Source organism: Lissotriton helveticus, chromosome 1_1 (genome assembly GCF_964261635.1).
Source record: "Lissotriton helveticus chromosome 1_1, aLisHel1.1, whole genome shotgun sequence".
NCBI classification, from domain to species: Eukaryota; Metazoa; Chordata; class Amphibia; order Caudata; family Salamandridae; genus Lissotriton; species Lissotriton helveticus.
Genome location: NC_136057.1, coordinates 39,644,348 through 39,671,697, shown reverse-complemented (window position 1 = coordinate 39,671,697; position 27,350 = coordinate 39,644,348). Strand labels below are relative to the sequence as shown.

The 27,350-nt window shown below is 38.9% G+C and overlaps 1 protein-coding gene across 1 annotated transcript in view; it reads right to left on the bottom strand.

Moving 5' to 3' along the window:
- Window positions 1-330: 330 nt before the first annotated feature.
- Window positions 331-27,350, bottom strand: part of LRRC55 (leucine rich repeat containing 55) — a 50,108-nt gene continuing 23,088 nt past the window's right edge. Inside the window, exon 2 of the mRNA XM_078650742.1 lies at window positions 331-868. Within this exon, the coding sequence (XP_078506868.1) occupies window positions 633-868 (236 nt within the window). The 3' untranslated portion in view covers window positions 331-632. The remainder of the gene's footprint in view (window positions 869-27,350) is intronic.

The window sequence follows — 27,350 nt, the reverse complement described above, 5'->3', positions numbered from 1 at the left end:
GAGTGGCAGAGTTTCCACAAAGTTGTAGTTTCTTTTACATCCAGAAAGAAGCAATATGGCATTGGCACTGAGGATGGTAGTGAGGATGGCACTGAGGCAGATTGCTGAACAGACTTGCAATAGGGCTATGCCTTGTCATGAAAGAGGAAACCTGCTTCTCAAAGTTCTAACCTCTGGTCACGAATGATATTCGGGTGCAAGAAAATTGGCACTGAAGCAAGGTGTGGCCGCTATTGCCACTGCTTGGGCACGTATAGCAATCAAAACTGTAGTTCAGCGAGTTTACAGCTCAACAAAGCTGGTTCTAATTTAAATTACATTCTGACCTCCCTCACCATACAAGCTTGGCACATGGGCAGACTGGCACTAAAGTAAACACTGTTTTCCTCCACATTTGCTAGAACATATGCAACAGTCTGAAGGCTGCATTTGGTGATGTCATTGTCCCCTACTAATATTGCTTAAGCATTCTTGACAACAAGAAGCATACTGTAGTTTTAGGACGTGCTTTGATTTCTCGTCATCGATGGAGCATGGTGTTGGGGAAGGCTGGCACTGACATATATGTCTCAGTCTCCCCCCTGCTGGTACTGCCTCTGGCAGCATCCACTGTGGCTTATCAAAGGCACTGCCTACATCTCCTCATCCTCAGTAGCCTTGCTCCAGCGGTGGCAGCAGTTGGCCGTGATGCCCAGGAGGAAGTTGGTGGCAACAGAGGCGATGGAGACCACAAAGCCAACGAAAGCGATGAAGAGGTAGTCATCGAGGGTCAGCGTCAGGTGGCATGCCTTAAAGCTCTCCTCAGTCAGTGAGAAGAGGAGGGTGCCCTCCACCTCAGGAGGGCCTTGGCACTCTGCATGCTGGGCATCTGAAAGAAAGAGGTGGAAGGGCATTAGATTCTACAATCTGAGACAGGATAGGAGCCCCACATCAATGCCACAATGCGATCCAACACTTCTACCCAAGCATAAACCTAGAACATAGCTTGCTACCCATCCACTAAAGTGCTTCTGTGCCTCATCAGAGTATGAAGCGCTATATAACATCAATAACAATAAAATTAAAATAATGCTTAATACTACCTGTAAAATTCTTGACTGATATCCGAAAGCGATAAGAGAAAAGTGAGACTCGTTTGATAGGAAGAGATTTGTATTTATGAACTTCCCGAAATGAGTCATGGGGGCTGTCAGATTGAAAGAGAATTGGAGGAGGGAATTAATACTCAATAACTGCCTGAAAAGATCTATATTTGTTAGAGCATTTCGCCGCACACTGGTACAGGGAGCTGCACTAAATTATTACCATTTGTGGGTTGGTTGACGAGAAATGAAACAGAGCAACTAACAGTAGATGTACAGAACACAGGGAAATATTACACATATTAAATATGGAGAGCATGGCAGCAGGCAGCAGGGCTATTAAAGGGCAAGAGACAGATTTCTGGGAGCAGTTGGTGGGCTTTGGGGTGAACTTGAACGCAAGCAGGAAGTGTATGGCCTGGAGTACGCTGACGAGGCTCTCTCATGGCTCCTGTGACGTCATGCGGAGTCGCATGCAGAGCCGACGTCCTTGTCGGCGTGGAGAGCTAGGAAAAAATTCTGTGGAATGCTGGCGCAGGGGATATTCATAAGGTGAGGAATCCACAGGCAGATGTATCCATCAGAAGCATTCTTACTTACTTATGCCTACTACCCCTTCTGGGTTATAGGCCATCAATTAGAACTCTCCATCCATCTCTGTCCTAGGCCTGTCTTACAATCTGTTTCCAGGTGTAACCTGTCTCCTTGCAGTCAGCCTCAAGGCCTCAGTGCCAGGTGTTTCTAGGCCTTCCTCTTTTCCTTTTCTTACGTACGCTGGAAGAGGTGTAATTCATGAGGTACAGTTGGCCTAAGTTTAAGATATATGTGAGTGAAGGCGTTAGTTAGAAGGCTGTTGCAATAACTGGTATTAGAACATTGGAATGTTGGGAGCTCCATTGAATACAATGGAGTGCTCCGGGCTTATAATGGCTGGTGTAAGCCCGGAGCTCCAACATTCCAATGTTTCTTTGTTCACAGCTCTGGCTGTGATCAAAGGCTTCAGGGAGCCTGAGGGGATTCCAATCCCCTCACGCTCCCGTAAGGCTTTGTTGTTTTTTTTTAGAACATTCTGCACTCTAGTGGCAGAATGTTCTAATAGCCTTCGTAGATGGGCTATACCGCTATTAAAGTCCCTCTCCCTTGTTAAAGGCCCTCGCCTTCGGCTCGGGGCCTTTAACGCTGGAGAGGGCCTTTAATAGCCGGTATAGCCCTCTACGGCGGGCTATAAGGCTATATTATGTTCTATAGATTTGTAGAGCGCACCTTCACCCAGGAGGGTATCCTGGTGCTGAGGATGTGTGAGTCTAGCCAAACCAGGTTACAATGAGGCTACTCGAAAAGCATTGTCTTCAGCTTCTTTCAGAATTCAAGAAGGCAGAAGTAGGCTCTTGGGTGTAGCTGCAGGTCATTCCACGCTTCAGGAGCAATGTAGAAGGCTTGACTGCTGGATCGGGTTTTCCATATACACGGGACGTGTGCAAGTAGGAGTCCGGACGAGCGGAGGTGTCTGGAAGGTTTGTGAAAGGAGATGCGATTGTTGAGGTATGCTGGACCAGTATGTAGCGCCTTGAAAGTGTCAGTGAGAAGTTTAAATTGTGCGTGTTTGTGTACGGGGAGCCGGTGGAGCTCATTAAGATGCGATGTGATGTGAGTCTCGGGTGGGAGGCTGAGAGTGATTATGGCCATCGAGTTCTGAATAGTCTGAAGCTTTCTGATGAGCTTTTTTGTTGATCTCAGCTTCCAGGGTGTTCCTGTAGTCAAGCTTGCTTGTGATGAGGGCATGTGTAATACTACTAGTGGCTGGACATTACATGTCATGATGACTCATTTACAGAGAGTGACCCCGGACACAAAAATGGAGTCTGAGATGCTGTATTGGAGTCATGAACAAAATACAATTGTCCCTAGAGGAATTATTTTTACCACCTTGTTATTCTGGAATTACGTCACAGACGTGATCGTTAATGAACAAGCAGGAACGGAATATATGAATTTAAGCAAAATACTCCAATGTATCAAAACATTGTATTTGTTTTTATTTATATCAAAGTTTTTTTCTTTTTTTCAATTTCTTTTCATATTTCTTGACAACTAACACAAAGCTGATAATTTAAATTCTTATTAGCAGCAGTGCAAAAACACCTTTTGCTCAGATAATGGATAATTCAGACACCATTACAGATGAAAATCAACCACATTATTCCATCTACTATATCATCTCACAAATGAAAGAATTAAGTAAAACGGTGCTAGATGTCGACGTTTCGGTAGCACTTTGATTCACTGAGTTTTACTTTATTTTGTTTTCTTTATGAGTGAACAAACGATACCTTGTTGTGCAGGAATAAATTTGATTTTTATGCTTTTAGATTAAATGTATCTTTGTGCAACTTCATCGTCCTGATGATGGTCCTACGGATCGACTAGACCAACGAGGGACCGAAACGAAATTGAAAAAAAGAAAACAAACTTTGATATAAATAAAAACAAATACAATGTTTTGATACATTGGAGTATTTTGCTTAAATTCATATATTCCGTTCCTGCTTGTTCATTAACGATCACGTCTGTGACGTAATTCCAGAATAACAAGGTGGTAAAAATAATTCCTTTAGGGACAATTGTATTTTGTTATTGAATATACCCAGTCCCTGGGGGATAATTGGGTGGCTCCATTGTATTTAGATTGTAAGGGCAGGCGGCTGTCTGCAAGGGCCCTTTTTCCTTAAAGTGGTTTGTTATATGTACAGGTATCGCTAGCTCACTTGTAGATTTATCTGTTAGATTGATTTGTTTTTTGTTTTGATTGACAAATATTATATATTTTTTTGTATAGACAAATATTATGTTGTAAAAGTGTATTACTTGAGTATACTATTGTGTCCTGATGTCTGAACAAGAGACCTTGACTTATACTGATGATTATATAGCCAAAATTGCTGGAGGTCCCTCTCTGTTAGGCCCCCAGACCAGTAACTCAGGTCTAAATACACAACAAAGTATACTGAGAAACATTCTGGAAAGGCTTCACAAAAAACTTATTAGGACAGAATTGCATGCGAAATTCTTGACCGATTACCTTAATAATAACATCATCCCTATTGGGCTTCAAGTAAGTAGTATTCCGGTTATCTTTGTGGAAGACGAAGACTATAAGGTCGGCTTTAGTTTTGTCTCTAACAAATGCTCTAGGAGTTAGATAGTCCTAAGCATAGAAACAGTGTTAAAACACATTGAGAAACTAAAACTAGAAATAGCTGAACGACGATCTTGAGATATATGCTGACAAATGGCAAGTGAAGATGGGAATAGAAAAAATCGATATGTCTAGATCTCTAGAAATGGCCAGTATGGTGTTATTTAATGGGTCTTTTAAAAGCCAGCACTTTATGGCCATTTTCGACTTATACTACACACCGTCGAAACTGGCACAATACAAAGCTAAGGGGGGCACTAGTTGTAATCGATGTTGCCTTTTAGCTGCCGATTCCATTCACATGTTTGTTCAATGCCCAAAACTGCATCAATTCATACAAGAAATACAAAGTTTTTTAGATAACATTCTAGAGTCTTTACCGGTATTATTACCAGAATTGGTGGTACTGGGAATCCAAACCGACCAAATTGGCATTAGAACAGTTGAAGAAGAAGGTTTTTTATTCATTGCCATGTCAGTGTATAGATACTGTATAACTTCCCGTTGGCTTGATGTGGATCCCCCAGCTTTCTACCACTGGCTGTCAAAGCTACTTAGTGTTTATCGGCTCGAAAGTGCGATATAAAGACTTAAGGGTCGGCGTAAGAGGATGTTTGGGGAAAAATTATGGTCACCCATTGGTAATTGGATATAACTGGCTTATTATGATTTAAAAAACTAACGGAAATTGTTTTTCTGGTTTCTTTTTCTTTCCTTATTCTGTATAATGCTGGCTGTACTTAATGAAATTTTCCTCTTTTTGTAACAGTATTTCAAAATTGTGTTCCATCTGCTTTTTATTATCATGAATTATCTATGTATGTGTACTTTACAACTGTCCACTGCCAAAGTAAATCAATAAAAAAAATAAAAAAAAGAGAAACTAAAACTAGAAATAGCTGAACTAGAGAAACAAGTTCGTGAATACCCTTAGCAACAGATACAGAAGATTTCCTAAAGAAATTAGATACAGTGATAACCGACTTCCAGAGGAATAACATCTTAAAGAAAACTGAGAAACTACAAAAAGACATTAAGAACTATCACAGGGAACGTACTTACCCATTTCTCAAAAAAGATTTTTTCCAACAGACCAACAGTCAATCGAATTGGGTGCCCAAGCACACCACTTTTTCTAAGACAGGTTCCTCCAGTTCTGAGGATAGCAATCACCGAGGTGGAAATCTAAATTACAGACCAACACGAGGACATAACCCTTCTGGTGCCTCATCTTCTTCTTCCCCTTTTATATCGAGGGGCCAACAACCTCAGAGGGGGCGGGCTCGGAACCCAGGAGAGGATGGTATCGCAACCAGTATACCACGGGATTCCGACAGACTCGCAACACTTATTACGAGTGGTAGACACCTTGCCTGAGATCATTTTGACGAATACTGGTAATTTGAATAAGGAGGTGGTTCCAATATTCACTTAATCTACATATGAATTGAGCAGAAAAGAAATTGAGGTATTTAGTCATGGACTATCTTTTGTCCCCACCAATAGAAATGATGCTTTCACCACAATGGTGGAAATGTATAAATTCTTCAGTACGCCTAAAACATTTCTTTTCTAAGGCACCATTGAATACCCTGAATACTAACATCACTGGACTTAAATGTCCAGCAACCTTCTTTCCAGCTACCAGTTTAATGCCCAAAGAAATCATTACGTTTGAAAATGTGGTCCTCACAGAAATAGAACAAATGTTTCAAGAGAGAAAATACATACAGTTCAATTTTTCGAAGGAAGAGCAAAGCACATTAAAATCCCTTTCCAACCGCAATGACTTAATCATCAAACCTGCGGATAAAGGGGGAGGGATAATTGTACAAAATAAGACTGACTATGACCAAGAAGCACTGAGACAACTAGGCAATCCTACACACTACAAAAAAATGTTGGCCGATCCCACCGCTAGAATTCGAAAGTCAATCCTAACATTAACAACCATAGGTTTGGAAGGGTTATGGCTAAGCAAGAAAGAATTTGATTATATGAATAAAAAGGACTACAGCATACCGGCTTTTTACACACTGCCGAAAATTCATAAGTGCAGCCAAAACCCCCCAGGAAGGCCCAAAGTGGCAGAATGTCAGTCAGTGCTACAACCACTAGCTGAATATGTGGATTATTTTTTGAAAGCGTTTGTCCCTAAGACTAGATCGTGTATACAAGACAGCAGAGATGTGATCTGTAAATTGGAAGGGAAGGAATACAATTCGAACGTGAATATTCTGGCTACAATGGACATTGAAAGCCTGTATTCAAATATCCCACAAGATCAAGCTTTAATGGTTATAGAAGAGGTTCTGGACCATCGGATTCGCCCACAACAGGTTCCAACCAATTTCATTCTAGACTGTGCACGTATAGCCCTTGAAGAGAACTACTTTTTGTTTAACACCGACTTCTATGGTCAAGTGAAGGGTGTGGCAATGGGCGCAATTTTTGCGCCCGATATAGCCAATCTTTTTGTGGCTGCATTCGAAGAAAAGGTGATTTATAACAACAACCCTTATATCTCCAATCTTAAACAATATCTAAGATACATAGATGACCTGTGTATTGTATGGGAGAGCTCACAAGTTGAACTTAACAATTTCCATCATTGGCTTAATGCGCAGAACCAACATCTACAATTTACACTAGAAGGCAACACAGATTCCATCAGTTTTTTAGATCTAACAATAAGAAATGATATGGGGCATCTGTCCATGAGTCTATACACAAAACCAACGGCCAGAAATACTTTGTTAAAGTATAATAGCCATCATCCGTGGAGTTTACGGGATAATCTCCTTTTCGGCCAATTTTTAAGGATAAGACGCAATAGCACCAAAAAGGAAGACTATTTTAGGGAGGCTAAGCTGCTGTCTACAAAATTGGTCATGAGGTCATATCCATATCGGCTGGTAAAGAAGGCTATGAAAAGGGCATGGTACTATGACAGACACGCATTGGTACACAAAGAGCAGAACATACATGAAGTGATTGAGGCTACACAACCCATAACATGTGTAACTACCTTTGGTACAGAGTCCAACGCTATCACCAAGATCATAAGAAACAACTGGCACCTTATTAAAAAGGTTGAACCATAATTAATTCTACCCCGGTTCGCCTTTAAAAGGGCAAGAAACCTTCGTGACCACTTGGTAAGGGCTTATAATGAACCAGTACCCATGACAATACAAAATATCTGGGGTCTTCCCCCAGTGGTAGGGCATTTCCCTTGTGGCAATTGTACTGCTTGCGCCACCAATGTCACTACTAAGGGTTGTAATCTTAATGGAAAAGAATTTGTGTTTCGCCATCATTCCAATTGTCTGACAAAAAATGTAATATACTGCATACAATGTCCGTGTTCCTTATCATACATTGGAAAATCAACCCAGGAAGTGAAAAAACGTATTGTACAGCACCAGTCGCGCATTCGTTGCAATGTGTTGAATGCGCCTCTGGTAGAACATTACCAACAGATGTCTCATATGCCTACAGAAATGCAATGGTTTGTTCTGGATGTTGTGAAAAACAATAGCAGGAACATTAATGTGGATCGTTTGCTGACTCAAAGAGAAAACAAATTAATATGGATTTGCAATACAGTGGAAAAGGGTTTAGACTTTTTAAAGCAGGGACCTTTTAATCAATCTAACAGCTGTACTGACATTCGTCTTTAACCTGGTTATCTATTTGACCTTTTTGATTTATTTTTACCCTTATAACAATAGGCTCAATCTAGATGGTGAGCATTCAACTGCATTATTATACTTCAACATGGCCACTCAATTCGTCTTTCCTTTAGCTGTTGTGTCTACAGTGGTAGCCTTTTGTAATAGTATCATCTAGAATCTAGGTCGTGATGGACAATTGAGTTCTATTTCAGTTCTATTTCAGTATTGTTCGTGATCCATGTTTTAGAAATCGCTTCATGAATACTTAACTTTTCCACATATGTCTATCCGCAATGAGAAAAGAAAAAAGATCGTAGATACTATAATTTACTCTATAGTTATTTTGCAGATTATAGGGTGACAAAGCAAGGAACTTTATTAAGACCGTTATTCTTATCTTAAGTATCCAGTACGCTACAAGATGGTCGCGACTAGAGTCAGCCTTATTACGTCATCTTCCACAAGTAGGTCCGACTCTTTAATCTAACCGAGAGGAATGGTTCCGCACTCGAACTCGGAGAGTTGAGGATCACGGATTCAGTGTCACGGATCTGGCAGTTTTCAAATAAGTAAGTCAGCAACGCTATGAGCGGTGGCGTTTAAATCGATGCTGGACTCTATGAGTCTATTAATCACTGATTTTAGTCTAAGACTCCGTTTATATTGCAGGTGTTGAGAGGCGGTCTTTGAAATGCGAAGTAAGTAATTAGACACGTGTGGTGGTGTCGCACGGGTTCTAACTTTGTGAATGGTTTGAATTTTGTAAATGGTCTGTGTGTAGATAAGGAGTTAGACTAAGGATTTCTTTCATCCTTATTTTTCAGATGGGAAACGACAATAGATTAAGACTTTGTGAGTATTTTCTTGTCCATTAAATAGCTCCTCTGTTAACATCATACAGAGGAGGTAAGGCTTCTAACCTAACCTTTAAATATGCTCTTTCCAGAACTTGGGCAGATTAACATTTCTCGATAAGAAGGACACCCCCTCAGTAATTCTCACACTTACGTGTAAGTGTCATGATGTTTTTAAGTGTCGCTGTTAGTGGAGTTTTGTCAGAGTGTGGACTTGAGTACACTGACGGATGGTGGCATGCCTTTGATGTGGCACTATTTGTGGTTTTTGGGTAGCACTTTGATTCACTGAGTTTTACTTTATTTTGCTTTCTTTATGAGTGAACAAACGATACCTTGTTGTGCAGGAATAAATTTGATTTTTATGCTTTTAGATTAAATGTATCTTTGTGCAACTTCATCGTCCTGATGATGGTCCTACGGATCGACTAGACCAACGAGGGACCGAAACCTCGACATCTAGCACCGTTTTGCTTAATTCTTTCATTTGTGAGATGATATAGTAGATGGAATAATGTGGTTGATTTTCATCTGTAATGGTGTCTGAATTATCCATTATCTGAGCAAAAGGTGTTTTTGCACTGCTGCTAATAAGAATTTAAATTATCAGCTTTGTGTTAGTTGCCAAGAAATATGAAAAGAAATTGAAAAAAAGAAAAAAACTTTGATATAAATAAAAACAAATACAATGTTTTGATACATTGGAGTATTTTGCTTAAATTCATATATTCCGTTCCTGCTTGTTCATTAACGATCACGTCTGTGACGTAATTCCAGAATAACAAGGTGGTAAAAATAATTCCTTTAGGGACAATAGGTATTTTGTTATTGAATATACCCAGTCCCTGGGGGATAATTGGGTGGCTCTATTGTATTTAGATTGTAAGGGCAGGCTACTGTCTGCAAGGGCCCTTTTTCATTAAAGTGGTTTGTTATATGTACAGGTATCGCTAGCTCACTTGTAGATTTATCTGTTAGATTGATTTGTTTTTTGTTTTGATTGACAAATATTATATATTTTTTTGTATTAACAAATATTATGTTGTAAAAGTGTATTACTTGAGTATACTATTGTGTCCTGATGTCTGAACAAGAGACCTTTACTTATACTGATGATTATATAGCCAAAATTGCTGGAGGTCCCTCTCTGTTAGGCCCCCAGACCAGTAACTAAGGTCTAAATACACAACAAAGTATACTGAGAAACATTCTGGAAAGGCTTCACAAAAAACTTATTAGGACAGAATTGCATGCGAAATTCTTGACCGATTACCTTAATAATAACATCATCCCTATTGGGCTTCAAGTAAGTAATATTCCGGTTATCTTTGTGGAAGACGAAGACTATAAGGTCGGCTTTAGTTTTGTCTCTAACAAATGCTCTAAGAGTTGGATAGTCCTAAGCATAGAAACAGTGTTAAAACACATTGAGAAACTAAAACTAGAAATAGCTGAACTAGAGAAACAAGTTCGTGAAGACCCTGTAGCAACAGATACATAAGATTTCTTAAAGAAATTAGATACAGTGATAACCGACTTCCAGAGGAATAACATCTTAAAGAAAACTGAGAAACTACAAAAAGACATTAAGAACTATCACAGGGAACGTACTTACCCATTTCTCAAAAAAGATTTTTTCCAACAGACCAACAGTCAATCGAATTGGGTGCCCAAGCACACCACTTTTTCTGAGACAGGTTCCTCCAGTTCTGAGGATAGCAATCACCGAGGTGGAAATCTAAATTACAGACCAACACGAGGACATAACCCTTCTGGTGCCTCATCTTCTTCTTCCCCTTTTTTATCGAGGGGCCAACAACCTCAGAGGGGGCGGGCTCGGAACCCAGGAGAGGCTGGTATCGCAACCAGTATACCCAGGGATTCCGACAGACTCGCAACAATTATTACGAGTGGTAGACACCTTGCCTGAGATCATTTTGATGAATACTGGTAATTTGAATATGGAGGTGGTTCCAATATTCACTTAATCAGCATATGAATTGAGCAGAAAAGAAATTGAGGTATTTAGTCATGGACTATCTTTTGTCCGCACCAATAGAAATGATGCTTTCACCACAGTGGTGGAAATGTATAAATTCTTCAGTACGCCTAAAACATTTCTTTTCTAAGGCACCATTGAATACCCTGAATACTAACATCACTGGACTTAAATGTCCATCAACCTTCTTTCCAGCTACCAGTTTAATGCCCAAAGAAATCATTACGTTTGAAAATGTGGTCCTCACAGAAATAGAACAAATGTTTCAAGAGAGAAAATACATACAGTTTAATTTTTCGAAGGAAGAGCAAAGCACATTAAAATCCCTTTCCAACCGCAATGACTTAATCATCAAACCTGCGGATAAAGGGGGAGGGATAATTGTACAAAATAAGACTGACTATGACCAAGAAGCACTGAGACAACTAGGCAATCCTACACACTACAAAAAACTGTTGGCCGATCCCACCGCTAGAATTCGAAAGTCAATCCTAACATTAACAACCATAGGTTTGGAAGGGTTATGGCTAAGCAAGAAAGAATTTGATTATATGAATAAAAAGGACTACAGCATACCGGCTTTTTACCCACTGCCGAAAATTCATAAGTGCAGCCAAAACCCCCCAGGAAGGCCCAAAGTGGCAGAATGTCAGTCAGTGTTACAACCACTAGCTGAACATGTGGATTATTTTTTGAAAGTGTTTGTCCCTAAGACTAGATCGTGTATACAAGACAGCAGAGATGTGATCTGTAAATTGGAAGGGAAGGAATACAATTCGAACGTGAATATTCTGGCTACAATGGACATTGAAAGCCTGTATTCAAATATCCCACAAGATCAAGCTTTAATGGTTATAGAAGAGGTTCTGGACCATCGGATTCGCCCACACCAAGTTCCAACCAATTTCATTCTAGACTGTGCACGTATAGCCCTTGAAGAGAACTACTTTTTGTTTCACACCGACTTCTATGGTCAAGTGAAGGGGGTGGCAATGGGCGCAATTTTTGCGCCCGATATAGCCAATCTTTTTGTGGCTGCATTCGAAGAAAAGGTGATTTATAACAACAACCCTTATATCTCCAATCTTAAACAATATCTAAGATACATAGATGACCTGTGTATTGTATGGGAGAGCTCACAAGTTGAACTTAACAATTTCCATCATTGGCTTAATGCGCAGAACCAACATCTACAATTTACACTAGAAAGCAACACAGATTCCATCAGTTTTTTAGATCTAACAATAAGAAATGATATGGGGCATCTGTCCATGAGTCTATACACAAAACCAACGGCCAGAAATACTTTGTTAAAGTATAATAGCCATCATCCGCGGAGTTTACGGATAATCTCCTTTTCGGCCAATTTTAAAGGATAAGACGCAATAGCACCAAAAAGGAAGACTATTTTAGGGAGGCTAAGCTGCTGTCTACAAAATTGGTCATGAGGTCATATCCATATCGGCTGGTAAAGAAGGCTATGAAAAGGGCATGGTACTATGACAGTCAGGCATTGGTACACAAAGAGCAGAACATACATGAAGTGATTGAGGCTACACAACCCATAACATGTGTAACTACCTTTGGTACAGAGTCCAACGCTATCACCAAGATCATAAGAAACAACTGGCACCTTATTAAAAAGGTTGAACCATAATTAAGTCTACCCCGGTTCGCCTTGAAAAGGGCAAGAAACCTTCGTGACCACTTGGTAAGGGCTTATAATGAACCAGTACCCATGACAATACAAAATATCTGGGGTCTTCCCCCAGTGGTAGGGCATTTCCCTTGTGGCAATTGTACTGCTTGCGCCACCACTGTCATTACTAAGGGTTGTAATCTTAATGGAAAAGAATTTGTGTTTCGCCATCATTCCAATTGTCTGACAAAAAATGTAATATACTGCATACAATGTCCGTGTTCCTTATCATACATTGGAAAAACAACCCAGGAAGTGAAAAAACGTATTGTACAGCACCAGTCGCGCATTCGTTGCAATGTGTTGAATGCGCCTCTGGTAGAACATTACCAACAGATGTCTCATATGCCTACAGAAATGCAATGGTTTGTTCTGGATGTTGTGAAAAACAATAGGAGGAACATTAATGTGGATCGTTTGCTGACTCAAAGAGAAAACAAATTAATATGGATTTGCAATACAGTGGAAAGGGTTTAGACTTTTTAAAGCAGGGACCTTTTAATCAATCTAACAGCTGTACTGACATTCGTCTTTAACCTGGTTATCTATTTGACCTTTTTGATTTATTTTTACCCTTATAACAAGAGGCTCAATCTAGATGGTGAGCATTCAACTGCATTATTATACTTCAACATGGCCACCCAATTCGTCTTTCCTTTAGCTGTTGTGTCTACGGTGGTAGCCTTTTGTAATAGTATCATCTAGAATCTAGGTCGTGATGGACAATTGAGTTCTATTTCAGTTCTATTTCAGTATTGTTCGTGATCCATGTTTTAGAAATCGCTTCATGAATACTTAACTTTTCCACATATGTCAATCCGCAATGAGAAAAGAAAAAAGATCGTAGATACTATAATTTACTCTATAGTTATTTTGCAGATTATAGGGTGACAAAGCAAGGAACTTTATTAAGACCGTTATTCTTATCTTAAGTATCCAGTACGCTACAAGATGGTCGCGACTAGAGTCAGCCTTATTACGTCATCTTCCACAAGTAGGTCCGACTCTTTAATCTAACCGAGAGGAATGGTTCCGCACTCGAACTCGGAGAGTTGAGGATCACGGATTCAGTGTCACGGATCTGGCAGTTTTCAAATAAGTAAGTCAGCAACGCTATGAGTGGTGGCGTTTAAATCGATGCTGGACTCTATGAGTCTATTAATCACTGATTTTAGTCTAAGACTCCGCTTATATTGCAGGTGTTGAGAGGCGGTCTTTGAAATGCAAAGTAAGTAATTAGACACGTGTGGTGGTGTCGCACGGGTTCTAACTTTGTGAATGGTTTGAATTTTGTAAATGGTCTGTGTGTAGATAAGGAGTTAGACTAAGGATTTCTTTCATCCTTATTTTTCAGATGGGAAACGACAATAGATTAAGACTTTGTGAGTATTTTCTTGTCCATTAAATAGCTCCTCTGTTAACATCATACAGAGGACGTAAGGCTTCTAACCTAACCTTTAAATATGCTCTTTACAGAACTTGGGCAGATTAACATTTCTCGATAAAAAGGACACCCCCTCAGTAATTCTCACACTTACGTGTAAGTGTCATGTTGTTTTTAAGTGTCGCTGTTAGTGGAGTTTTGTCAGAGTGTGGACTTGAGTACACTGACGGATGGTGGCATGCCTTTGATGTGGCACTATTTGTGGTTTTTGGTTAGCACTTTGATTCACTGAGTTTTACTTTATTTTGCTTTCTTTATGAGTGAACAAACGATACCTTGTTGTGCAGGAATAAATTTGATTTTTATGCTTTTAGATTAAATGTATCTTTGTGCAACTTCATCGTCCTGATGATGGTCCTACGGATCGACTAGAACAACGAGGGACCGAAACCTCGACATCTAGCACCGTTTTGCTTAATTCTTTCATTTGTGAGATGATATAGTAGATGGAATAATGTGGTTGATTTTCATCTGTAATGGTGTCTGAATTATCCATTATCTGAGCAAAAGGTGTTTTTGCACTGCTGCTAATAAGAATTTAAATTATCAGCTTTGTGTTAGTTGCCAAGAAATATGAAAAGAAATTGAAAAAAATAAAAAAAAACTTTGATTTAAATAAAAACAAATACAATGTTTTGATACATTGGAGTATTTTGCTTAAATTCATATATTCCGTTCCTGCTTGTTCATTAACGATCACGTCTGTGACGTAATTCCAGAATAACAAGGTGGTAAAAATAATTCCTTTAGGGACAATTGTATTTTGTTATTGAATATACCCAGTCCCTGGGGGATAATTGGGTGGCTCCATTGTATTTAGATTGTAAGGGCAGGCGGCTGTCTGCAAGGGCCCTTTTTCCTTAAAGTGGTTTGTTATATGTACAGGTATCGCTAGCTCACTTGTAGATTTATCTGTTAGATTGATTTGTTTTTTGTTTTGATTGACAAATATTATATATTTTTTTGTATTGACAAATATTATGTTGTAAAAGTGTATTACTTGAGTATACTATTGTGTCCTGATGTCTGAACAAGAGACCTTGACTTATACTGATGATTATATAGCCAACATTGCTGGAGGTACCTCTCTGTTAGGCCCCCAGACCAGTAACTCAGGTCTAAATACACAACAAAGTATACTGAGAAACAATCTGGAAAGGCTTCACAAAAAACTTATTAGGACAGAATTGCATGCGAAATTCTTGACCGATTGCCTTACTAATAACATCATCCCTATTGGGCTTCAAGTACGTAATATTCCGGTTATCTTTGTGGAAGACGAAGACTATAAGGTCGGCTATAGTTTTGTCTCTAACAAATGCTCTAGGAGTTGGATAGTCCTAAGCATAGAAACAGTGTTAAAACACATTGAGAAACTAAAACTAGAAATAGCTGAACTACAGAAACAAGTTCGTGAACACCCTGTAGCAACAGATACAGAAGATTTCTTAAAGAAATTAGATACAGTGACAACCGACTTCCAGAGGAATAACATCTTAAAGAAAACTGAGAAACTACAAAAAGACATTAAGAACTATCACAGGGAACGTACTTACCCATTTCTCAAAAAAGATTTTTTCCAACAGATCAACAGTCAATCGAATTGGGTGCCCAAGCACACCACTTTTTCTGAGACAGGTTCCTCCAGTTCTGAGGATAGCAATCACCGAGGTGGAAATCTAAATTACAGACCAACACGAGGACATAACCCTTCTGGTGCCTCATCTTCTTCTTCCCCTTTTTTATCGAGGGGCCAACAACCTCAGAGGGGGCGGGCTCGGAACCCAGGAGAGGCTGGTATCGCAACCAGTATACCCCGGGATTCCGACAGACTCGCAACAATTATTACGAGTGGTAGACACCTTGCCTGAGATCATTTTGATGAATACTGGTAATTTGAATATGGAGGTGGTTCCAATATTCAATTAATCTACATATGAATTGAGCAGAAAAGAAATTGAGGTATTTAGTCATGGACTATCTTTTGTCCCCACCAATAGAAATGATGCTTTCACCACAATGGTGGAAATGTATAAATTCTTCAGAACTGTACGTCTAAAACATTTCTTTTCTAAGGCACCATTGAATACCCTGAATACTAACATCACTGGACTTAAATGTCCATCAACCTTCTTTCCAGCTACCAGTTTAATGCCCAAAGAAATCATTACGTTTGAAAATGTGGTCCTCACAGAAATAGAACAAATGTTTCAAGAGAGAAAATACATGCAGTTCAATTTTTCGAAGGAAGAGCAAAGCACATTAAAATCCCTTTCCAACCGCAATGACTTAATCATCAAACCTGCGGATAAAGGGGGAGGGATAATTGTACAAAATAAGACTGACTATGACCAAGAAGCACTGAGACAACTAGGCAATCCTACACACTACAAAAAACTGTTGGCCGATCCCACCGCTAGAATTCGAAAGTCAATCCTAACATTAACAACCATAGGTTTGGAAGGGTTATGGCTAAGCAAGAAAGAATTTGATTATATGAATAAAAAGGACTACAGCATACCGGCTTTTTACACACTGCCGAAAATTCATAAGTGCAGCCAAGACCCCCCAGGAAGGCACAAAAGTGGCAGAATGTCAGTCAGTGTTACAATCACTAGCTGAATATGTGGATTATTTTTTGAAAGTGTTTGTCCCTAAGACTAGATCGTGTATACAAGACAGCAGAGATGTGATCTGTAAATTGGAAGGGAAGGAATACAATTTGAACGTGAATATTCTGGCTACAATGGACATTGAAAGCCTGTATTCAAATATCCCACAAGATCAAGCTTTAATGGTTATAGAAGAGGTTCTGGACCATCGGATTCGCCCACACCAAGTTCCAACCAATTTCATTCTAGACTGTGCACGTATAGCCCTTGAAGAGAACTACTTTTTGTTTCACACCGACTTCTATGGTCAAGTGAAGGGGGTGGCAATGGGCGCAATTTTTGCGCCCGATATAGCCAATCTTTTTGTGGCTGCATTCGAAGAAAAGGTTATTTATAACAACAACCCTTATATCTCCAATCTTAAACAATATCTAAGATACATAGATGACCTGTGTATTGTATGGGAGAGCTCACAAGTTGAACTTAACAATTTCCATCATTGGCTTAATGCGCAGAACCAACATCTACAATTTACACTAGAAAGCAACACAGATTCCATCAGTTTTTTAGATCTAACAATAAGAAATGATATGGGGCATCTGTCCATGAGTCTATACACAAAACCAACGGCCAGAAATACTTTGTTAAAGTATAATAGCCATCATCCGCGGAGTTTACGGGATAATCTCCTTTTCGGCAAATTTTAAAGGATAAGACGCAATAGCACCAAAAAGGAAGACTATTTTCGGGAGGCTAAGCTGCTGTCTACAAAATTGGTCATGAGGTCATATCCATATCGGCTGGTAAAGAAGGCTATGAAAAGGGCATGGTACTATGACAGACAGGCATTGGTACACAAAGAGCAGAACATACATGAAGTGATTGAGGCTACACAACCCATAACATGTGTAACTACCTTTGGTACAGAGTCCAACGCTATCACCAAGATCATAAGAAACAACTGGCACCTTATTAAAAAGGTTGAACCATAATTAAGTCTACCCCGGTTCGCCTTTAAAAGGGCAAGAAACCTTTGTGACCACTTGGTAAGGGCTTATAATGAACCAGTACCCATGACAATACAAAATATCTGGGGTCTTCCCCCAGTGGTAGGGCATTTCCCTAGTGGCAATTGTACTGCTTGCGCCACCACTGTCACTACTAAGGGTTGTAATCTTAATGGAAAAGAATTTGTGTTTCGCCATCATTCCAATTGTCTGACAAAAAATGTAATATACTGCATACAATGTCCGTGTTCCTTATCATACATTGGAAAAACAACCCAGGAAGTGAAAAAACGTATTGTACAGCACCAGTCGCGCATTTGTTGCAATGTGTTGAATGCGCCTCTGGTAGAACATTACCAACAGATGTCTCATATGCCTACAGAAATGCAATGGTTTGTTCTGGATGTTGTGAAAAACAATAGGAGGAACATTAATGTGGATCGTTTGCTGACTCAAAGAGAAAACAAATTAATATGGATTTGCAATACAGTGGAAAAGGGTTTAGACTTTTTAAAGCAGGGACCTTTCAATCAATCTAACAGCTGTACTGACATTCGTCTTTAACCTGGTTATCTATTTGACCTTTTTGATTTATTTTTACCCTTATAACAATAGGCTCAATCTAGATGGTGAGCATTCAACTGCATTATTATACTTCAACATGGCCACCCAATTCGTCTTTCCTTTAGCTGTTGTGTCTACGGTGGTAGCCTTTTGTAATAGTATCATCTAGAATCTAGGTCGTGATGGACAATTGAGTTCTATTTCAGTTCTATTTCAGTATTGTTCGTGATCCATCTTTTAGAAATCGCTTCATGAATACTTAACTTTTCCACATATGTCTATCCGCAATGAGAAAAGAAAAAAGATCGTAGATACTATAATTTACTCTATAGTTATTTTGCAGATTATAGGGTGACAAAGCAAGGAACTTTATTAAGACCGTTATTCTTATCTTAAGTATCCAGTACGCTACAAGATGGTCGCGACTAGAGTCAGCCTTATTACGTCATCTTCCACAAGTAGGTCCGACTCTTTAATCTAACCGAGAGGAATGGTTCCGCACTCGAACTCACAGAGTTGAGGATCACGGATTCAGTGTCACGGATCTGGCAGTTTTCAAATAAGTAAGTCAGCAACGCTATGAGTGGTGGCGTTTAAATCGATGCTGGACTCTATGAGTCTATTAATCACTGATTTTAGTCTAAGACTCCGCTTATATTGCAGGTGTTGAGAGGCGGTCTTTGAAATGCAAAGTAAGTAATTAGACACGTGTGGTGGTGTCGCACGGGTTCTATCTTTGTGAATGGTTTGAATTTTGTAAATGGTCTGTGTGTAGATAAGGAGTTAGACTAAGGATTTCTTTCATCCTTATTTTTCAGATGGGAAACGACAATAGATTAAGACTTTGTGAGTATTTTCTTGTCCATTACATAGCTCCTCTGTTAACATCATACAGAGGACGTAAGGCTTCTAACCTAACCTTTAAATATGCTCTTTCCAGAACTTGGGCAGATTAACATTTCTCGATAAGAAGGACACCCCCTCAGTAATTCTCACACTTACGTGTAAGTGTCATGTTGTTTTTAAGTGTCGCTGTTAGTGGAGTTTTGTCAGAGTGTGGACTTGACTACACTGACGGATGGTGGCATGCCTTTGATGTGGCACTATTTGTGGTTTTTGGTTAGCACTTTGATTCACTGAGTTTTACTTTATTTTGCTTTCTTTATGAGTGAACAAACGATACCTTGTTGTGCAGGAATACATTTGATTTTTATGCTTTTAGATTAAATGTATCTTTGTGCAACTTCATCGTCCTGATGATGGTCCTACAGATCGACTAGACCAACGAGGGACCGAAACCTCGACATCTAGCACCGTTTTGCTTAATTCTTTCATTTGTGAGATGATATAGTAGATGGAATAATGTGGTTGATTTTCATCTGTAATGGTGTCTGAATTATCCATTATCTGAGCAAAAGGTGTTTTTGCACTGCTGCTAATAAGAATTTAAATTATCAGCTTTGTGTTAGTTGCCAAGAAATATGAAAAGAAATTGAAAAAAATAAAAAAAAACTTTGATTTAAATAAAAACAAATACAATGTTTTGATACATTGGAGTATTTTGCTTAAATTCATATATTCCGTTCCTGCTTGTTCATTAACGATCACGTCTGTGACGTAATTCCAGAATAACAAGGTGGTAAAAATAATTCCTATAGGGACAATTGTATTTTGTTATTGAATATACCCAGTCCCTGGAGGATAATTGGGTGTCTCTATTGTATTTAGTAGTGGAGTCATGGACATTGCCCAACACTTTACAGCGCATCATGCTTCATCCACAAAAACACTCTCAGAGACGTGCAAGTGCTTGATCAAAGATGGCCGCCTCCCGGTGAGCTCAGCCCGTTTTTGGCCCATGTTCTATTTAAAAACTACGATTTCCTGTCAGAATATTGCTTATTTTTGGGTCGCTATGGTTTAGAGGCTCTTACCTGTCACTGTGTGGTTTTTGACCGACGGAAGTGGTGTTTTCCTTCTCCTGGTTCCAGCACCCTGCTCTTGCTTTGAGGTTCAGCCCAGCTTGTATGTCGGGGGGGAGTAACTTCTCAAGAGAAGAACTGGCTTTGGCCTAACCACTCCCACAGTTAATTTTAGCTGCTGCACCAGTTATTCTTCAGGCTTTCTACTCAAGAAATACTATACTTCTCATTAACTTTATTTTGCGCTACAATTTTAATTCTTTCCATAAGAAAATGGATATTAAAAATATGCATTCTCTTCCTAATAAAAGGAGACAGCAAGTTTCACCACTTCCTGTGAAGTCAAAATTGGTAGAGTCATCTGAACCTTCGTTATCATTAATTCTTGAAGAAATGCATGCGCTTCGCTCTAATACAGTCAATTGCTTCAGAAATTAAAAATGTGCGCAAAAACGTTGCTACCTTGTCAATCATTCAATAAAGATACAAGATAATAAATTTAAAATTGATACTTTTACTCCACTAGTGGCGAAGATATTACCTATGTCTGCGCTCCTTTTGGATATGGAAAATCGTAACAGACAATATAACCTGCACATTTTCAATTTACCGGAAGATGTAGAAGGTTCAAATTGCAGATTATGTTTAGAAACTCTGATTCCTGGCCTCCTAAACATTAAATTTCCAGAAAAATTTAAAATTGATATGCACACAGGATTCCTTTACATCGCAACCCTCATCACACTAAGCCTCGACAAATGATTTTTAAAGTTCTCCGTCACCACCATTTGGTCTTGATCAGAAAAGCAGCACGAGAAACTCCTGTACTGATGGTCAGTGGAAATAAAATATTTCTCCACCAAGACTTTGCTAAGGAGATGATTTCAATTTGCAAGGAGTTCCCTGCTCTTCGTCCTCAACTAAGAAGTCTTGGTTTCTAATAAAGTCTTTTTGACCCATGAACTATGCGCATTTGGAAAGATAATTCTTCTAAATCCTTTCATTGTCCTGAAGAACAAAGACTGTTCCTGGATCAACTTCACACATTCTATGGTCACTCAAGTCTCCGCCACTTAAATGGTACTGTTTGGCATACTCTGACAATCTCATTGTTTATTCACTTAAAGGGCTCCAAGGGTTCCGGTCATGTTTGAAAAGCATGTGTGCGTTTCATCCATGTTATTATTGTCCTTTGTTTGCCTTTGTCCATGTTTTGTTTTGTTTTCTCTTTTCCTATTCTCCCCCTTACACTTGTCACTGGAGCTACTATTTTTCACACTCTTTCTCTATTTTCTTTCTCCTCTTGACTTTTTCCTCTTTTCCTTTTATTTATGGCTCAGATTCATAATCTAGAGATACTCTCTTTAAATGTAAAGGGGTTACGCCATCCTGTTAAACGTACACATTTTTTTTAGACTATTTAGGAAATTGCAAAGCAGATATTTGTTTTATACAAGAAACTCACATTGATGATAAAATCTTAGGTTATATGAAAAAAATGGGTTGATAATATTGTCTCTTCTCCTCCAAATGGCAAAAAATGGTGTTGCTATCCTCTTTGCAAAAAGGCTGCATTGCCAAATTTTGAATACATTTTCTGATACTGATGGCAGATACGTTATTGCTAAAATTAAAATTCATGATTCAGTTGTCATTTTGATAAATGTGTATGGTCCAACTGCTGATGATCCTACTTTTTGGTCTACCATAACAACAGAAGTTCTTAAATTGGGTAAAGTTCCACTTATAGTTGGAGGAGATTTCAATATCATATCTGACCCCTTATTACGAAAGTTCGTCCTCCTAAAGCCTTTTTTGCTTTTAAGTCATTTCTTCAAACCACAAAGCTTGTTGATATTTGGCATTTACACTTTCCTACAGAGAAATTGTTTACTTTTTTTTCTAACCCACACAATTCTCACTCTAAGCTTGATTATCTTTTAATTTCCAGACAATTAATCAACTCTGTTCTAACCTCTATGATTGGAAATATTGATATATCAGATCATGCTTTAATCTCCTTTGTTTTGCAATTGAATTCCAATTTTATTTCACAATCTAGATGGCAAATGAATACTGGTATTGTTCTCAATGAACAAAATAAACCAAAGCTTTTAAATGCTATTCATGATTACTTCCTTCTCAATCCAGGAGGTTCTACTTCTATGGTGAACAGATGGAACACTTTTAAAGCTTATATTAGAGGAGTTTGTATTTCTATTATGGCCCATGAAAATAAATCATTTAATGCAAATATTAAGAATTTAGAAAAACAGATTGCAAAATATGAAAGACTTTTTATTACATCTAATGATCCCCAATATAGATTTAAATTACAAAAACGTTGATATGAATTTAATTCTTAGCAAACGAGCTGGAATTCAATTATCAAATTCTAAAAGCTAAATTTGGTTTTAATGCAAAAAGATCTGGTCGATTATTAGCTAATTATCTACGCATTAAAAAAGGTAAGGCACAAATAAACTCAATTCATAGATCTGATGGTAAAATTGCTTTATCCCAAAATGATATCGTTAATTGAATTTCTAGATTTTGATACTACATCATATAATAAACCTGTTTTTGATGATGCCTCTTTAATTGATTCTTTTTTAATTCAATGTGGATTACCCAAGATTTCCCAATATGATAAAATTAGTCTTGATTTGCCCATTACCAAAGATGACATTTTATCAGCCATAAAAGCTCTTAAAAAAACAAAAACCTCGACCAGATGGTATTCCCGCTGAGTTTTACAATGAATATCAACTACAGCTCATCCCTCATTTATTTCAGCTTTTCACTTTTTTTGGTTCTACGGGAACTACTACAGGTTCTTTTACTGAAGCATTAATTATTGTTTAGCCCAAACCTAATAAAGACCCTACTCTGGTGTCAAATTATCATCTGATTTCTTTAATAAACCAAGATTGTAAATTGTATGCCAAAATACTTGCTACTAGATTATCCTCTGTGCTAGATTCTGTTATACATCCAGATCAAGCTGGTTTTATGAAGAATAGATATTCAGCTAATAATACAAGAACTGTGCTACATGTGATTGAACAAAGAGCTACTTTATCTTTACCATCAGGAATTCTAGCTTTAGATGCTGAGAAAGCTTATGATAAAATTATTTTGTACTTTATTATCCTTTAATTTTGGTGACATATTAATCCGTATGATTTCTGCTTTATATTTCTCTCCTACTGCTCGTCTATTTATTAATGGCCACATTTCAAACCAATTTTCTCTTTTCAGAGGTACAAGACAAGTTTGTCCCCTTTCCCCACTTTTATATCTTCTTGGAATTTAACCCTTACTTACTTCCATAAGAAAATGTGACAAAATTACTGGAATCAATATCAAAGATGCTAATATTAAAACTTTAGTTTATGTTGATGATGTTCTTTTATTTATTAGTGATCCTGTGTCTTCTTTTCCCTCCCTAATGGACATTATTTCGTTTTATTCCACTGTTTCTAGATATAAATTAAATACCAATAAAACAGAATTCTTTCCTCTAAATATACACTGCACACCGGATATGTTACCTTTAAATTAAATTATTTGGCAAAAGGATAATTTTAAATATCTTGGTATTCTTTATCTTCATCTATGAAAACAACAATATCTATTAATTGTGACTCTATTTTTAAATTATTTTAAAGATAACATTTCTAAATGGTCTTTACTTCATCTTTCATGGTGGGGCAGAATGGACTCAATAAAAATGACTATCGCACCAAAAATCTTTTATACCCTTGCTATGATTCCTGCTCAATTTCCTTTAAAGTTTTATACAACTTTTGATAAACTTTTATCCAAATTTCTTTGGAATAGTAAATCAGTTCTTATCAGTTATAAGAAATTGAAATTACCCAAATGTAATGGAGGGTTTGGATTACCAGATTTTCTACTTCATCACAAAGCTTTTATATTAAAACAAAGTTCTTTGTGGTTTTATCATTCTCCTTTGAATAACCCTCCTAATTGGCTCCTTATCGAAAAATCCTTGATAGAACCTTTCCCTTTACCCTCTTTGCTAACTATGTCTAATAAATCTAATTTTTTTCCTAAATCTGTTATTATAAAGTCCACCAAACTTATTTTAAATGATTTGGATTTCATTTTTCAGTCACCCATTTCCACTACTGATGAAAGTTGCCTATTATTCTCAAAAATACTGTAAAATTCTGAGAAGAGCAACAACAGTTTTGGAACGCTACAAAACTAAGCTGGGTAGATGTAAACCAATTGTGCATCATGTAATTAGGGGCTTGTGTAATTTGTTTTCATGTAATTAAGCAAAATTTCTGCAAAATTAAACAAAATTACACATAATAACAGGAAATGCGCATCCACCACTTTGCGCTATATTTTAGTATGAAATGCGATCATGTCAATTTTTGACACAAGGACACATTTTGAAATAAAAAAACTGTGCACAAAAACAAAAGCACCATGAACAAGTCACTCACAGTATGTTTTACTGCGAATGGCACAATCGCTGTAAATCTTTCCAAGAATGGCTTATTTGCCTAATTACAAAAAGTGGCATAATAGCATAAATCTAGGAATTTTTCCTAACAGGCATAATGCAAAATTCCCGAAATTACACATATTAAACTGGCGTAATTGGAATTTCGTCCAGGCCTACTTGTAATTGCATGTGAGGTTAGAGAGCGCTTGGTGGTATGGGGTAATCGGCCTCAAACAGCCCCACGTGATGCAGCTGCTGTGAAACAAACATTGCTAGATGCAATAGAAGAGGTTTGCCTGTCCACAATTCATGCTACTCCAACAAGTTCCTCAAGCCTCTTAGAGTCTATATGTTGGGTTTGAATACAGGAAGAGAGGTGCTCACTTCCCAGTGAAGACCTTAATCTCAGTATACCTCTGGATTCTCTTCACTACCTCTCACGGGCTTCCCTGTTGATGCAGTCGGCATTTCAAATATAGGTGTTATGTTGTGTTAATTTAATTTAATTTAGTATAGTGCAAAAATCACCCCCGAAGGTGTATCTCGGTGCTGTTGGTAAACATAGTCTAGTCAGTACTCGAAGTTAAAATAGAACTGTCTTAAGTCGTTTCCTGAATTTGGCGTTATTTGTACAGGTGCGGATATGATAAGGCAACTTATTGTCAGTCGGATACCTGGTTGCCTGGTTACAGTTTGTGGTAGGTTTCAGTCAGGCAAGTGTAATGTAGCCTGCATTTGAGAACCGAAGCTGTAGCGACAGCGGATGAGTTGTCTGCAACACTGAAGTCTTACATCATTATTCAAGTGTAAATCGAGCCTGGCTGAAGACACTGCACTGGTGGAAGGGGTGAGATGAAGCAGCATAGGACTCCTGATGATGATCCTATATGGACACACCGTTGCTTAATAAGTGGAAATGGCTCAGATTGACTAGAGTACTAAAACTCTCCCCGTTTCAACATTGTGAGACCTCATGAGTGAAGCATAGTTTTGATCCTATGACCCAAAGTGCAAGGGGAAAAAATCATTACAACGCAGTCATTGCAACGCACTACCTTTACAATGCAGATGTTACAACGCAACTGCCTTTACATCGCATGCCATTACAACACATTGCATTACAATGCATGTCACTACAACTAATGCCATTACAACCCATGGCATTACAACGCTATAGCAAGGACTTGTGTGTGGCTCAAGGGGCCTCTATTAAAAGCATAGATGCTGCAGCCCGTTATAGAATGGACTTGTGTCTGGCTCAAGCGACTTCTATTAAATGCATAGGTGCTGCAGCCCGCTATAGCATAGACTTGTGTCTGACTCAAGGGACTTCTATTAAATGCATAGGTGTTGCAGCCCGCTATAGCATAGACTTGTGTCTGACTCAAGGGACTTCTATTAAATGCATAGGTGTTGAAGCCTGCTGTAGCACGGACTTGTGTCTGGCTCAAGGGACTTCTATTAAATGCATAGGTGCTGCAGCCCGCTATAGAATGGACTTGTGTCTGGCTCAAGCGACTTCTATTAAATGCATAGGTGTTGCAGCCCGCTATAGCATAGACTTGTGTCTGACTCAAGGGACTTCTATTAAATGCATAGGTGCTGCAGCCCGCTACAGCAAGTACTTGTGTCGGGCTCAAGGGGCCTCTATTAAAAGCATTGGTGCTGCAGCCCGCTATAGAATGGACTTGTGTCTGACTCAAGGGACTTCTATTTAATGCATAGGTGCTGCAGCCCGCTATAGCAAGGACTTGTGTCGGGCTCAAGGGGCCTCTATTAAATGCATAGGTGCTGCAGCCCGCTATAGAATGGACTTGTGTCTGGCTCAAGGGACTTCTATTAAATGCATAGGTGCTGCAGCCCGTTATAGCATGGACTCGTGTCTGACTCAAGGGATTTCTATTAAATGCATAGGTGCTGCAGCCCGTTATAGCATGGACTCGTGTCTGACTCAAGGGACTTCTAATAAATGCATAGGTGCTGCAGCCCGCTATAGCATGGACTTATGTCTGGCTCAAGGGACTTCTATTAAATGCATAGGTGCAGCAGCCCGCTATAGAATGGAATTGTGTCTGGCTCAAGGGACATCTATTAAATGCATAGGGGCTGCAGCCCGTTATAGCATGGACTTGTGTCTGACTCAAGGGGCTTCTATTAAATGCATAGGTGCTGCAGCCCGCTATAGAATGGACTTGTGCTGGCTCAAGGGGCTTCTATTAAATGCATAGGTGCTGCAGCCCGCTATAGAATAGACTTGTGTCTGGCTCAAGGGGCTTCTATTAAAAGCATAGGTGCTGCAGCCCGTTATAGCATGGACTTGTGTCTGGCTCAAGGGACATCTATTAAAAGCATAGGTGCTGCAGCCCGCTATAGCATAGACTTTTGTCTGACTCAAGGGACTTCTATTAAATGCATAGGTGCTGCAGCCCGCTATAGAATGGACTTGTGTGTGGCTCAAGGGACTTCTATTAAATGCATAGGTGTTGCAGCCTGCTGTAGCACGGACTTGTGTCTGACTCAAGGGGCCTCTATTGAATGCATAGGCGCTGCAGCCCTCTATAGCACGGACTTGTGTCTGACTCAAGGGGCCTCTATTTAATGCATAGGTGCTGCAGCCCGTTATAGAATGGACTTGTGTCTGGCTCAAGGGACATCTATTAAAAGCATAGGGGCTGCAGCCCGCTATAGCATAGACTTGTGTCTGACTCAAGGGACTTCTATTAAATGCATAGGTGCTGCAGCCCGCTATAGAATGGACTTGTGTGTGGCTCAAGGGACTTCTATTAAATGCATAGGTGTTGCAGCCTGCTG